The following is an 11,373-nucleotide window of genomic DNA, read 5'->3' as shown; positions in this document are numbered from 1 at the left end:
GAACGTCTCGAGTCAGTAGTCTGTAAGTGACGATGCCAGTTGTGACAGACAATATGTACAAAACGAGTTTCCCATAATTTCCTCCCCAGTTCGTGCGATTAATTTCTCACGTGAAGCAGAGGCGAGCGGCCCGTTCGGGAAGAGGTCTGTAGGGAGGAAGTTCGCTCGCTAGCGCTCCCCGCGGGCCAGAACCACGCGCCGCAGTTTATGAACAGGTTGCATAGACACACACAGCCACTTGAGTCGACGGTCCCGTGCTCTCCGATGGTCACCAGCCACGCGAGACACGACCACGACTGTCCTGAATATCAGAAATGGTCCGTTTAGAGAGTTCCTGTAATGCGATATTATCCACACGTACAGCGTCTTAATGTCAAGATGAAGATGAATGCAGAGCAGGAGCCTACAAAACACAAGGTGAGCCAAGAGCATTATTCATTCGGCTCATTTCATTATTCACACACACACACACACACACACACGAGTCATGTGACATCTCCATTCAAACAAATACAAACACAAACCATGACTAAACCTGCAAACATTCCTTGAACCGTCGCTAGTTAGTCCGCTGTAGGGCTGTCAAAATGGCTGAAAAACTTAGTATTTAAATTAGGGCTGTCAATCGATTACATTTTTTTAAAATCGCATGGTTGTCATGAGTCAACTCGCGATTAATCGCACATTTTTATCTGTTCTAAATGTACCTTAAATTAATACTCTTTTTAATACTCTAATCAACTCGACATAGAAGATGAAGACTAGACATGTGTCAAATGTCATCGATGTTTTTCAAATAACTTGTTCATGTCTATTTGACACATGGAGAAAAAAGAACATAGAAACACCAGGTTCCCATTACTTCTCTTTCTTTGCACTGAGCAATTTACTTCCACAAGCCTGTTTACATTATTTGCAGGACAGGGCAGCTCACTTCTTATGAACAAGCAAAATCTACATTTATTATTACATTTGTTTGCCTCTCGGTGCCCACATACTGTAATCTGACGCAGCCAAGTTCTCAACAAAACTGTTTCCATTGTTATATTTGAGTGTTTCTGTTATCAGACAACCAAAGTAATATGAAATAATAACTGAAAAAAATCCTGAATTATGATCATGATTCAATCGCTGAAAAGAATCATTTACCGGCATCTGGACATAAGTCACTATTCTCTGCATTATTATCGTTGTTTTTAACTTCCTGTTTGAATGCTTTCACGATCCTTGGACTTATGTTATAAAGTTATGTGCTCGCAAAAACCTGCTTTTATTTTTTTAAGGTATTGTTTTCGTTCTAATGTACTGATTCGAGAGCCCGGTCTCATGAAAATGCGTACTAGTAGCACGATTTTCTGTTTCTATTTGGCGTGCAATTAATAAGCTGAAATTAACTATGGCGTGCATATGATATGCATGTGTTTGACGTGCATATAATACGCCGTTTTCGCTTGCATGCTCGTATGTGGCTTTACGCATCAACCCCGCAGCACCAATCCTAACGTAGCCCGACTCCGCTTGCATTCATTCAATGTGGCAGAAGTGCCGGTAAAATACAGAAGTGCCTGCGTACCGGCCCACTTCAAGCACTGGAAGCAACATAACATCTGGTTTAACTGAAAGCGCTGCTCCACTGCCGCTCGCTGAACAGAGCAGACGCAGATATAAAGAGAGGGAGGCGCATTGGGAGACCTCGCGCTCGTTCGGCAAAACCGGAGAGCCTCAGAAACTATATTAGGTTTGTCCCATTATGTGTTTATGTATTGTTGCTAGACACTTTTCGCTAGGTTGGCAACACTGTGCATCCATTTCTTTAACTATGGGCAAGGTAGTGGGTCAAACAGAAAATGCGCGCTGCGTTAATAAAATTAGTGCCGTTAAAATGAATTTGCGTTAACGCGTAATTAACGCGTTAATTTTGACAGCCCTAAGTTAAATATTATCAAAATTCTAATTATATTCAAATTTAAAATGCATAATTTCAGTTGGGGTGAGAAAAAAGCTTTTGGCTTCTCTCACAATAATAATATATGAAATAAATATTACTAACGCACATTTATTCAAAGCAATAAAATAACATGACCATCTGTGAAAAAAAAAATGCATAATGTTTAAAATAATGTTTATGAACCAATTATAATTAAGTTGCTTAAACAGCTATAAACAAAACAGCATCATGTATGTATGTGTTTAATACAAAGGACCAAAAGCCAATCACACAGAGTACTTTTTTCCATTTAAAAACATGAGATGCAGTGGGATAAGAAAAAAACCCTGCCATAAAGTCTCGAGATACGTTTTTTCAAAGTTGAACTTGCATTAATTGTACATGGCTTTCTAAACACGAGTCTCTCTTGTGCGAGATGCAAGTGTAAAGATGATAAATGTCCCTATAGAAAACGTGCAAAATATTGCGTTCTGCGTGAATGGATTAGTTTCAGTTTCGACGCAAACATGTTGTCCTCCGCATTGATTCTCTTTTTCCGCAATGTTTTTAATGACATGCCACATACAGTGGCTTCAACTGGACAGGCTAATAAAACATTGTAACGCAATGACAATTACATCGTCATCGCATCTCATGCGCCTCCTTAAAAGCACACCTAAAATTGCGTAAAAAATTTGGGTTTTTATTTTAAATTTGATGAATATTGGAAATTCAATTTTTTTTTGACGGCCCTAACCCGCTGCTCATCTCATTCAGCTGTACGAGCAAAAAGACTATGACATATTAGGTCAAATAAAACGACTTACTAATGAGAACTGGTCGTAAACCTGCATGAGATCCTCCATCCTGTACTGCTCCAGCACCACGAAACCATCGAGATCATTGCTGCCCTTCCGGGCGCAATCCTGACAGTGAACCACCAAGGACTTCCTGGAGTAACTGTCGCTCGTCACAAAGAGGAGGTTAAAGACCTCCACCTGGAACAAGTCGGCACAGAAACCAGATTTCAGCACCTCGTTCGACGAGAACGGCCGGTTATTCCGCGGTCGCACCGAACTCTTACCTCACAGATGCTGCAGTAATGGGCCGGTTCGTCTCGGCTTCTTCTGTGCCAGATCGTCTCCTTCCCGGCGGACACCAGCGCCTCTTTTATCGTCTGGCACTGCTTGAGCGTCCGCAGCAAACAGAACCTGTTAAACGGAGACATTTATTACCATTCCTTCCAGATCGTCGGAGGAGCAGAGACAAAGGGTGACGCTTCACACTCACTTGATCATCTCGAACAGCTTGTGGTCAGACACTTTAATATTCCTCGCCATGTTCCAGGACAGATGCACCATGGGAACCATAGATTTGACGCTCTGGAGTTTGTTCCACTCGTAACGTTCGACGGCCAGCTTGTACTGATACGCTGCAGGAAGGAGACAGACACGAGAATCACACATCGAGGCAGAAACACGCAGACACACACGGGATAACGTCTACACGCGCGAGCGTCGCACCGGTGAGAGGGCCCACGTTCCACGAGATGTTATTGCACCAGCCGATGGCCTGGCCCCAGTGGACCGTTCCCGTGTTCAGCCAAACCAGATCTCCGGGCCGCTGGATGAACCGGTACACCGGCACGTTAGCCTCGTACAAATCCTCTAGATTCGGCCACCACGAACCCTTCAGGAAGTTGATGTTGTTCCTAAAAAAGAGACACTCGCATATCAGCAGAAGCAACTTTGAGATCCGACACACGATTTACCGCTCCGCTCACGTGAGCCGTACGGCTTCGAAGCGACCCGCGAACGTCACGTACTTCTCGCAGAACTCGCTCATCACTCCCCAGTACGGCTCCGGCACGGCAAACCACTCGCAGTCGCCCGGCCCGATGTTGATGTTGACGGCGCAGAAGTTATTGTGCTCCTGATGCCCTAAATATGAACAGAGACGTCACGTGATCCGCTGGGACAGATTCGATTCTGAAGCGTGATAATAACAGCGGCGTCTCACCTGGAGTTCTGCTGCCCGGGACTTTCATGAAGAGCTGGACCGTGTTCATACCCAGAATGCTGTGGCCCACGTGACTCAGCAGGTTCCCAGCAGACACCACGCGAGCAAACGCAGGCAGCTTACTCAGTTCCTGCAGCTGCAGCTTCCACCTGCGAGAGGAGCAGCGCCGTCAACAACCTGCCTTCAGCTCTTAACTAGCAGACTTCTAATAAACCCTGCTGCAGTAGTAAAGATGAACCAGTTCAACCAGACTAGACACAGACTACACCCTCACTAACAGAAGGAGAAAAACTGCAGCGCCTAACTGCTTTCCCATTCTTAATGAAATCAATATTACTATTATAATCTTTATTATTATTATTATCATCATCATATCTCCAACAGCCTCTTTTTACTTTTTTAAATTTATACAACTTATATCTATCATTAATCTGTTAAAGATACTATTTGATTTGTATGCTTCCTCCCCGACCCGTAGTTACAATTACACAATAGTCACATTATTTACTTGAATAATGATAATAATAATAAAAAAAGAAATCTGGCTTTGTCATTTGTTCCCAGTATTCAAGATGTTCAAAAAGGAAACCACAAGCACTCACTTCTTTTCATCAGAGACGTCAATGTTTGTCCCATACTTCACTTGTTTGAAAGGACCCTTGCGCCTCCTGGAAACACTGAGCAGAACGAGGAGAGTAAGAGCAGGTTTACATCAGCGCAGCTAAAGCACAGCTACGGCTGTTAGACGCGTGACACTCACGTTTCTGACGACGCCATTTCAGAGTCCGACAGCTCCTTCTGGCCCTTCTTCTCATTTTCTTCCTGAAAGCACACAAACGGTGTCATTTAAGACACAAAATGCCACACCTAACTAAATGTACTGCGGTCTGACAGTCGCCCATCTGCGTTGGTCTTACCCGCAGCGACTCCTGGAAGGACGCGGCCTGGTACTGCGCGTATTTGGCGATAGTGGTGTACGAGCGGCTGCTCTCGCAGCGCCACTGTTTCCTCACACCGCTGGCGTCCCAGTTCTCGTCGGCCGGCTGACACAGCTGCGTCCGGACCTCCACCAGATGCTCTGGGTTCGCCTCTACTAGTGTTTTCGTGGAGAACAGGCCCAAATCTACAGAGACAAAGAATACAAACATGATCCAAGGTCCTGCAAGTGTTCCAAACAGAAACGTCCCAGAGAACGTCACCACTGATCAAACAAACGTGCCGCTCTCTCCGGATGCGATTTTGCGTTTCAAATCTGACATGTGACTAATCACAGGAAAATAATATCACGATAACACTGACTGGAAGTGAACACATGGAAAACAAGTCCAGTTTAGGTTAACCTGTGATATAAATGTTCTCTACATGTAATATTGTATTTCTTCCAGCGTACCTACCCGAACCGGTCACCATAACATCTTTAAGCATTTAAGACGATTCGACTTCATTTCAAATTCAGTTTCAATTTAAAAACAACAGTCAGATGAATCCGGGTGTGTTGTGGCCGCAACAAACCTCAAGCTTCCTCTAAAGGTCTGCCATCAAACCAAAAGTTCTTATTAATTCTTAGTTGCGGTACGCTTGCCAACAGTTTAACTCGCTTAGCAAAATTCAGTTTCAAATACGGTCTGCTACGACAGTACTTGACTTGAAAGAGGAAACTGACCATTTTATGATCATTTTACCCCTGCAGCAACATGTTTTCTACATACAGGCTAAGAACTCAAATCTTGCATTTCATCCAGCAAACCAGCCAAACGTCCTTGAATTCTTTGCAACAATGGAGGGCAAAGCAAATTTCAATCTGTTTTATAGTTGCCATGGAAACTGCAGAGAATCACGTCACTCCCACAAGAATCCACATTTGGCCTTTCAGGTGATCGTGTGTGTGTGTGTGTGTGTGTGTGTGTGTGTGTGTGTGTGTGTGTGTGTGTGTGTGTGTGTGTGTGTGTGTGTGTGTGTGTGTGTGTGTGTGTCAGCGCTAAGCTAAAGAGTCGAGCTCCAACCTAGTTTGAGTGCTCCGGCCAGGCCGCGTATGACGGTGACGGGGTTGGACGGGTTGGTGCAGAACTGGTGCAGCGGCGGGAAGAACGCGTCTCTTTTATTCTCCAACTGAAACAAACACACATTTATTAATGCATCTAGACACGTATCACATATACACAGCGGTAGGTAATCATTTCCACGCAGGGTGTCAAGCGTGCACCGCTCACATAGATGCTCGGCGTCGGCGGGTTGAGTTTGTCTTTAGCCAGCGGCGGTGACGGAGGAGGAGGAAGTCGCGGCGGTGGACATTTGTTCAGCAGGATACTGCTGCTCGACAGACCGTTCTTCCCAAGATTCCTGCAAGTCAACGTGACATCAGACAAGAAAAAAGTTATTTCTGCAGAATAAAGCAACATTGAAAAATGTATTGTAACTGAAATGTTAAAGACAGACATAAAATTCTCAACATCTGCTGAAGCACAAGACACTCAAGTCTACGGAAGATCACTGCGGTCGAAATTAAAATACTGCCAATTTTGCCTGCATTTCTTTTTTTGTGCAAGCACAATGTGTGAAATCACTTAAGCGCTTGGAAATATAAAATAACGCTTATGCGTACAACAATCTCAAAAAGAAGACTCTGTCCACAGAGGCGACGGCGCCAGATTAACACCGCGGACGGCTTTCCCACACGTGCTCGTGCATTCCAGCTTTGCAAATACTTTTAGATGTGCTTGCATTCTAAACAAACGTAAAGAGCGTGTTTGGGTATAGCTAGATCTGTGCCCAGACTCAGTCAAATGTTTACCAGACATTTCATTCAATCAGCAGCTTTTATAGGTTTGTCTGTGTCAGTGTTGTTTTTGACAACCATCTTAGATTTAGTCTTAGTCTTTTGGACTAAAATGCTTCTTAGTTTTAGTCAAATTTTAGTCACTTCTATATGTGATAGTTTTAGTCCAATTTTAGTCGACGAAAAGTCAAAAAGGTTTTAGTCTAGTTTTAGTCAAAAAAAAGGGAAAAAAGTAGTCTTTTAACAAATTAATGTAGGTCAGTAAGTATTTTGCTGTTGAGTAGTGTCACTTAAGTTCTGAAAATAGCAGATCTATAGTTCAACACAATGTGAGCTTCCGGATCGACTATTTTCACCAATAATTACAATAATGAAGGAATGTTTTAGAACACAAAAGACAAAAAAGGATGGAATGCTAAAACGGCTTGCCATACTAGTATAGCAAAGAATATTTAATGCTAAAACGGCTTGCCATAGCGTCAGATACTTTTTAAGTTTTAATTGGCATGCACAATAAGCAGAAATGTCATGCATTTTAAACGTCTGACGGACCACCCACTAACCCTTTCGTCTATTCTCGTCGTCAACGAAAACTCACACACGTCTCGTCATGTTTTAGTCATCAACGAGCCATTTTTATCTCGTCATCGTCTCGTTATCGTCATGAAAAAAATGGCGTCAACGAAATGATTTCGTCATCGTTGACGAAAACAACACTGGTCTGTGTGTGTCAGCAATGATCTTGAACAGCATTAAACACTTGTGTGTCATGACCATTCCAAGGTAAGCTCTAAAACAATATGGGCCACCACTAGAGGGCGATAATTCCCACATGCATCAATCCACAGGAGCTAAGCGTACCTGCAGGCTTTCAGGACGTCTGCGGATGTGGGGTAAATGGAGACTGTGGAGGACGAGTGAGACGGTTTGAGAGCTGCGGCCGCTTTGATGCAAAGCTCCGGCGGATCCACCTTCAGCGGGCTCTGGGAGTCTTCCGAACAAGCGCCCCCTCCGCTGCCGTTAACGGTGACGGCGGGCGGCGGTCCCGGCACGGCGGAGCCTGGCTTGTTAAGGCTGGCCGCGGCTTCAGCGGAGCGGGGTGACGGTGACGAGGCGGAGAGGGCGGAGGCGGGCGAAGAAGCGGTGGAACTGCCTGGCGCCGTTAGCGTGGTGCCCGGATGGACGTGGTTCACCCTCGAGCTCGCGGCGGGACTCTCCTTGCCCCCGAGAAGGGCGGAGAGCGGCGGATTGTCTGCGGAAGGGGCCGCCGGCGAGCCGGACGTGGAAGTGGGCGTGCGGCCGGGGCTGTGGTGGTTGGTGGCAGTGGAACCGTTGCCCTGCGGGGCGGCGCTCTCTTTGGTCGGGGCGGTGCCGTGTGGCGCACCTGAGGTAGCCGTTTGCGACGTGGAAGAAGCGGGGGAGGACGTGGAGGAAGGAGAGGACAGGTGATTGACAGCTGGCTCCGATGGGGTCGTGGCGGAATGTCCAACCTGATTGTGAGGGCCACCGTCGGCCGAACCGCTGGAAGAGAGAGTCCGGTCTCCATTAGGACCCGCCCAATGCGAACCCGGACCTTTCTGAAGCCCCTAAATTGGGAGGAAATTCAAAAAGTACAAGTCAAGTCACCTTTATTTCCATAGAGCTTCATACAACAGAGATTGTGTCAAAGCAACTTCACAGAAACAAACAGGAAAATAACAAAATCAACAGAAACTTCACGATGAAGATTCTAAAAACAAACGCTGCTTTTGGGTTTGTAATTTAGGAAACGTGTTGCAGAGCTTGACGAACGAATGCGCTCAACACAAAATGTGCAAAAATGCTTTGTTTATGATACTCCCAAGACAGACGGTGTTGCCGGCCGGGTGTCAGATGTGTGGAATTACTATTGCTTTAAGAGAGAAAGCCTTTTTGTTTATGTTGTGTATTGACAAAATGCACAACATAATGCAGATTAGAGCTAGCATTATTAAGCCGTTTCTGCACATCAGATAATCTAGTATTTGAGATGAGCATCGTTTCTCTAAAGCTCAGGAATTCACATTAGATACGTTTCGCACTAAAGACATATGGATCAGTGTCTCTGAAAATCTTCACGTCTGAGGTGTGAACGACCGATGCGGAATGAGGCGGGGGTCATGCTCATGTGTTTTGAACTCTATAATATTAAAAGCAGAAGCGGACCTGAGCGGAGTTGAGATGCTGGCTCTTCCACGTGTCTCCTGGGCTTGTGCAGTTGTGAGGTAGTGCGTTGGGGTGCAGGTAAGGCACGTCTCCGTTCGCTCTGGTTCCTGGCGTGTGATTATTGCCGACTGAAGGGGGTTGCGGGCCGGTGCGGGGACCAGGACCAGGACCAGGACTGGGAGGCAGCGGCCCGTTGGTCAACGGCGGAGCGCTGCAAGACGGTCGCACGGCCGGGCCACGAAGAACGGGATGAGCGGGCAGTGAGGAGTCGCCTGAGGGGCCGTTGGGGAGGGTGGGTCGTATCTGCCCAGAAGAGTTTTGCCTCATCTGCAGGTAAAAATGACAACCAACTGTGAATTTAAGGGTCAAGGAAAAAAATCAAACAAACCCCCTTGTAATTAAAGCATCTCCACAGTCTTGACAAGATGCTTCACACAGAAGTCACACGCGAGTTTGATGATTTCTCGAAGGGTATCGGTCCAGATTCACAAAACATTCTTACAAATGAACTTGTAATGATTCAAACTTTTTTTTGTGAATCCTGGTTCTGATGTACCTGTTGCTGGTGCAGGTGCATGGCTGACAGCTGAGCCTCCAACTGCTCCAACATCTGCAGCTGAACAGGCTTCAGACTCGCCCGGTTGGCTCGCAACTGTTCCAGCAACTGAGAGGAAGAGGAGGGGGACAAAAAGAGCGACCGACTGATTAAAACCACTGACAATAGTCATCAGTGTTCACCGTCAAGGTGGTCAACTCAAAAATAAACACAGATGTCAAGTCAGAAAATCAACTTGGAAGATCTTCGGTGTGAGAAGCAGCTCATCGGTCACTGGCAAAGCCACGAGAGACTGAACAACAAACAACCCTTCACCTAACCCAGGGGTGTCCAATCCTGCTTCCTTCCAGCCAAGTTTAGCTGCGGCCCTAAACAAACACACCTGAACCAGCAGATCGAGGTTTTCAGGATTGCTAGAAACCTCCAGGCGGGAGTGTTGGATCTAAAATCCAGGAGCAGGATTGGACACCGCTGGTCTAAACCAACATTAAGCATGCAAGTCAGGAGCCTGGGCACTTACACAGATTCTCCAGCGAGCCTATAAATGAAGCTTAGGACTCATAATCATCGTGAGGTGTTTTTCATGCTCTCACCTGCAGCTTCTGAGGGGACAGGTACCAGTTTGGAGTTGGTGGCTGTGCTGAACTGTTGGTCCAAGACTCTGTAGAACTCTGAGATGAAATGTGAAGACACAGAGACGTGATTATTACAGCTGTCATTACATCAGCGATGCGCTGACCAGAGGAAACTGAGCTCAAACCTTGGCAGGGCTGGCGGTCCTCTTCTTCTTGGCTGGACTGGACTGGTCCTCAGCCTGATCCAGTGGGCTCACGTGGGGAGGCAGCGCCTGACCGGAGCCGTGAGCCCCACCTGACGACCCGGGGTGAGGTTTACACGCCTGAGAGAGACCGCAGACACGTGAAGAGACGGCATGATTGAGAGACGGACAGAGACTGAGAACATCTACACCAGTGAAGCGGGAGTGTTTGAGTTTGTGACACTGAAACAAACACTACGACACCTGCGGCTGACAACGACCGTATCAAACTATGCATTGCCCCACAGCTGATACGTGCAAAAGTTAAATATTCCTCTACAAAAGGCAGTGATCAGGTGAGGAATAGAGCTGCGATGCTCAAATGTACCTCCATGTTAAATGGTGATATCCAACATTTACAGCTCAAAGAGGCCTTTTAAAGGTCTTTCGTGAGGTTAATGGTTGATTTTTATTTTTTTTTTTCAGATCACGTTCATTTAAAAACTGTATCCACAAAGATAAAACAGTAAACAAAACCCTGTTTGATGTGCCGTATTGTTGTTACAGATTCAAATAACTGGACTTGAAATACACGCAGGACATTATCATTTCAGTAATATAGATATCTGGTCAACACGTGAAACCGCTGCAAAAACACAGCCTCACTTCCCATTTGTTGCCTCCATCTAACTCTTTAATGTGACCATTTAAAAAAAAAAAAAAATAAATAAATTTAAAAAGCTTTTAAATCATGTTACAGCCATGAAGGATTTTATGACAACCATTTTGTCAATCATCTTCTGTTCCTCAGTCATTCAGTTCATTAGTTATTGCCCAAAACACGCTCTATCAGCGTGCCACATCTTTTTACCATATGATCTGGAAATATTGACAATACTGAGAATTAATAGAAACACTAACATTCATAACAGGTCCATAATGTCAGAGCTGAAGACCTGACACTAAGACTAGAGCTGTAAGAATATTATTAGTGTTTGACAGTGTCCTGCTGCCCCCCAAAACAACAACAACAACAACAACAACAACAACTGAACTCTGAGAAAAAAGATGCAAAAACAAATAAAACATTTATTATGAGCGAGAGCATCAGTATCAATGAGAGACAAAAACACGTCTCATTGTACTGTCATGAA

General features: G+C 45.4%; 1 protein-coding gene across 2 annotated transcripts in view; it reads right to left on the bottom strand.

Moving 5' to 3' along the window:
• kdm6al (lysine (K)-specific demethylase 6A, like) overlaps positions 1-11,373 on the bottom strand; it is a 29,518-nt gene that overhangs the window by 644 nt on the left and 17,501 nt on the right. For both annotated transcript variants that reach the window (XM_073852096.1, XM_073852097.1), the window contains 17 exons: positions 10,223-10,360; positions 10,056-10,133; positions 9,463-9,570; positions 8,907-9,233; positions 7,584-8,308; positions 6,157-6,286; positions 5,950-6,055; positions 4,864-5,069; positions 4,707-4,768; positions 4,549-4,623; positions 3,947-4,095; positions 3,753-3,867; positions 3,451-3,638; positions 3,218-3,359; positions 3,012-3,138; positions 2,755-2,925; positions 1-403 (listed from right to left, as the gene is read on the bottom strand). The exon at positions 1-403 is cut by the window's left edge and continues 644 nt beyond it. In XM_073852096.1, coding sequence (XP_073708197.1) covers positions 374-403; positions 2,755-2,925; positions 3,012-3,138; positions 3,218-3,359; positions 3,451-3,638; positions 3,753-3,867; positions 3,947-4,095; positions 4,549-4,623; positions 4,707-4,768; positions 4,864-5,069; positions 5,950-6,055; positions 6,157-6,286; positions 7,584-8,308; positions 8,907-9,233; positions 9,463-9,570; positions 10,056-10,133; positions 10,223-10,360 — 2,877 coding nt within the window. In that variant the 3' untranslated portion in view covers positions 1-373. The remainder of the gene's footprint in view (positions 404-2,754; positions 2,926-3,011; positions 3,139-3,217; positions 3,360-3,450; positions 3,639-3,752; positions 3,868-3,946; positions 4,096-4,548; positions 4,624-4,706; positions 4,769-4,863; positions 5,070-5,949; positions 6,056-6,156; positions 6,287-7,583; positions 8,309-8,906; positions 9,234-9,462; positions 9,571-10,055; positions 10,134-10,222; positions 10,361-11,373) is intronic.

This window comes from Garra rufa, chromosome 12 (assembly GCF_049309525.1).
Source record: "Garra rufa chromosome 12, GarRuf1.0, whole genome shotgun sequence".
In the NCBI taxonomy this organism is placed as follows: Eukaryota; Metazoa; Chordata; class Actinopteri; order Cypriniformes; family Cyprinidae; genus Garra; species Garra rufa.
The sequence above is the reverse complement of the archived record's forward strand: the minus strand, read 5'-3'. Positions and strand labels throughout refer to the sequence as shown.